A 3923-nucleotide genomic window follows, 5' to 3' on the forward strand; every position below is an offset into this window, starting at 1 on the left:
TTGAAGCTGTTATCAGTGTAACGCCTTATACTGAATACTGATAGTAACATCAAACTGAATATTGATGATAACATAGAATGCTCTTCTAAACTTTTATACATTTTTTTTACGATCATCATTCTTGTTCAAAGTAAATTTAAAATTGAATTAAACTAAATTTGGCAAATGTTGCTATCCGATTAATTTTAAAAATAGATTATATATTTTTTCAATTACCAAAACGCCCTCTATCTCCACGGCTCTAATTGATTCTCAATATTGTGAGATAAAAAAAAAAACAAAACAGATGACCACGGTCAGCGCATAACAGGTAAACGGATAAGCGTCACGAGAAAAATTATGGAAAAGTTTAACGTAACGGTTGATATTTGTCAAAACAACTTTGCTATTTAATTCTTTTTATTAAAGGGCTGTATTTCTCCTGCTTTTCTGGACGATTCCATTATTGCACGTGGTCCGTCTGCGTCCTATCCTTTGGATCCTCTATCCTGTCAAAAAAATAAAGCGACCCGATTCATTGGATCTTTTTGCTGGACCAGTTAATCTACGCTCCTCCGCGGTTTATTTTACAGCGATTTCCATATAAAAGACGTGCCATCCCCTGTTTTCCGTTCATAGACCAAAAATTATCGCCGAAGATTTGGGAGCCAAATAAGAAAAATAGATGGCGGAGATTGTTCCTACGACGGCCTTCGTGATCGGCAAGAAGCGCGGCGCTGAGGAGGAGGAGGATGGTGGCGCCGGCGATCAGTGGGCCTTGTTGCCCAAGCGGACGACCGTAGGGGATCCGGTGGCGGCGCTCGCAAGCGCGCGCCATGAGTTCGGGGAGCACGGCGGGGTTAACATGTCGATCGAGGCGTCGGCGACGTTCACGGTTATGGAGGCCGATACGATGCGCCGTATGTTCTCCGGCGAGCTCGGCCCCGACCGCGATTTCTTCATCTACAGCCGCCACTTCAACCCCACCGTCCTCAACCTCAGCCGTCAGATGGCGGCGATCGAGGGCACCGAGGCGGCCTACTGCACCGCCAGCGGCATGTCCGCCATCTCCGCCGTCCTGATCCAACTCTGCGGCGCCGGCGGTCACGTCGTCGCCTCCGGCCGCCTCTACGGCGGCACCCATGCCCTACTCTCGCACTTCCTCCCCTACGCCTGCGGGATCCGGGCTACGTTCGTCGACATCGACGATCTGGAGGCCGTGAGGGCGGCGGTTATCGAGGGGGAGACCAAGGTGCTGTACGTGGAGACAATCTCGAACCCGACGCTGGCGGTGGCCAACGTCCCACGTCTGAGCGAGATCGCGAGGGAGAAGGGGGTGAAACTGGTGGCGGACAACACCTTCGCCCCGATGGTGTTGTCGCCAGCGCGCCTCGGCGCCGACGTCGTCATCCACAGCGTCTCCAAGTTCATCAGCGGCGGCGCGGACATCATCGCAGGTACGCACAGCACCGCTCCTCACAAGTCTCTCTTTCCTCCACACGTTCGTCGTGACCTTTTTTTAGTGCATTATTTCTCGAGGATAGATCTTCTAGTCCGTAGTTTTCGGATCAGGGATGGTTCATTATTATAGATTTTTGATTTGGATGGACCCTACCAATTTAAAAGTGGATTCCAATCAAATCAATGATCCTCGTATAATGGATCATCCCCAGATCCATAAATTATGAACTAGAAGATCCGGCTTCATATTTCTCCCAATCCGACAACCGATCGAAGGGTGCTAACTTGCGCCGTTTCCCAAAAGTTTTTGAATAAATTTTAAAACGTGTACAACAAACCGTGTCAGATCCAGCCCATGTGGCTGTCCTATCCATAGGTGGCCCACGTCTTCACGTAGTCTGACTCATCACTCCTAAAAAGGCCGCGAAAGCCGTTGTCATGTCGGATGTCAGGACGATAAGGTGATGTTATAGCCGCGTGGCGTCTGTTTAGATAAGTGTTTTATATTTAATTTGTCAGGTGCAATCTGCGGTCCGGCGAGCCTTGTGAACTCGATGATGGATCTGCATAAGGGCGCCCTGATGCTGATGGGACCCACCATGAACGCGAAGGTAGCCTTCGAGATCTCGGAGCGGCTCCCCCACCTGTCCCTGCGCATGAAGGAGCACTGCAACCGCGCGCTGGTCTACGCCACCCGCATGCGCAAGATGGGACTGAAGGTCATCTACCCGGGCCTGGACGACCACCCGCACCACTCCCTCCTCGCCTCCCTCGCCAACCCCGGCTACGGCTTCGGCGGCCTGCTCTGCCTCGACATGGTCACCGAGGAGCGCGCAAACAAGCTGATGCACCACCTGCAGAACACCACGCAGTTCGGGCTGATGGCGGTCAGCCTCGGCTACTACGAGACTCTCATGTCATGCTCCGGCAGCAGCACCAGCAGCGAGATGAGCCCCGAGGAGCGCGCCCAGGCGGGCATTTCGCCTGGTCTCGTACGCATGTCCGTCGGCTACAGTGGCACGGTAGAGCAGCGCTGGAGTCAGTTCGAGCGGGCTCTTTCTCTCCTTCACCCTTTGCCCAAGCAGCAGCAGCATGTCTAAGCGCTCCGCATGTATGTTGTGTGATATTCCATACTTTACAGAACTGGGACGATGAGGGGCCTGGTAATTATGTAGTGAGAATAAATATATATGCTGCCCCACCTTCTCCTACTCTTGTTGTAATTTCTGATCACTCCCAATCGCGTGGGAGTTAAACTCTGAATGAACTTTTCTAGGTGACATGTTAATTATCAGTGCGTGTTTGAATTATTAGAGGCAAAGACAAATATATAATTATAAGTGGAAATAAAGAATAAATATATATATAAAAAATGAGAACAATACACAGAGGTTTGACTGGGTTCCAATCCGATCCAATGTCGCATCTGTTAATTTATTATATTACATATTTAATTCTAAAAAGATTTAGAATACACTTTTAATTTTAATATTCATCAATGGACACGCACTTAGTTCCTAAAACACTGAATCAGATATCTATAATCACGAAAGTTGAGTATAATAAAAGTAGGAATAGAATGATTTAGATTTAAAGTGAATCTGAAATAGTTAAGCTCATCAATGACATTTAGTTAGAACTTATTCATGACCAAAAAGAGTTCGGAATCAAAGAAGTTGAGCATAGTAAAAATGTTCCAAGAATAGGATGTTACAAATTTGGTGTGAATTTGATGTGCTTAGCTCCATCTAGTTGGATATATTTTTTAAAACTCATTGACAGCTAAAAAGAGTCAACAATCAAGGAATAATAGAATGGTTAGATTCAAGATAGCGCTGGGAAGAGAATGATTTAGCTTTAGACTGAATCTAATCTATGTAAGTTTATCAATAACTTTTGGACAAAACTTATTGCTGATTATAAAAAGATTGGTATTATAAATATAATGATTTATATTTGGAGTGAATTTGATGCGTCTAGGTGCATCGGTGATTATGTGTTAAAACTCATTGATGGCTGAAACTCACTGATGGATGAAAAACGTTTGGAATCAAGGAGGTTGAGAATTATCAAACATAGAAGAGTGGTAGGAAGATAATGATTCAGGTTCGAAATGAATCTAACATATGTAGGTTTTGAAGGATCAAAATCGACATCAGAGAGGGTGAATAGTTAACTGTAGTGAAAATAAACTTCGACTAATTCAATCAAAATAAAAATAATAACATGCAACAAATTTAGCTAATAGTTTAAGGATACAAGTTGATCAATCAAATTAGAAATATAGACACACAATAGTTATAAAATATGATTCTTATTTTTAATTTTTCTTAAGTAGAGAAACATTACAAAAGAAAAAATTTAAAAGCTTATGCACAATAAAATAAATAAGGCAATACTAAAATAAATGTAAAAGTTACTCTAGGTATTGTCGAACAGAAATGAAGTGTGAGACGTAGCACAAAAGACGAATGAACACTTAG

General features: G+C 44.7%; 1 protein-coding gene across 1 annotated transcript; it reads left to right on the forward strand.

The window, feature by feature from the left end:
- Positions 1-601: 601 nt before the first annotated feature.
- Positions 602-2734, forward strand: LOC121970025 (methionine gamma-lyase-like). Its single transcript, XM_042520412.1, has 2 exons — positions 602-1436; positions 1960-2734. The coding sequence occupies exons 1-2, from the start codon at positions 665-667 to the stop codon at positions 2538-2540; spliced, it is 1353 nt and encodes a 450-aa protein (XP_042376346.1). The 5' UTR covers positions 602-664; the 3' UTR covers positions 2541-2734.
- Positions 2735-3923: the final 1189 nt, after the last annotated feature.

The sequence above is a fragment of the Zingiber officinale genome, chromosome 4A (assembly GCF_018446385.1).
Source record: "Zingiber officinale cultivar Zhangliang chromosome 4A, Zo_v1.1, whole genome shotgun sequence".
Classification (NCBI taxonomy): Eukaryota; Viridiplantae; Streptophyta; class Magnoliopsida; order Zingiberales; family Zingiberaceae; genus Zingiber; species Zingiber officinale.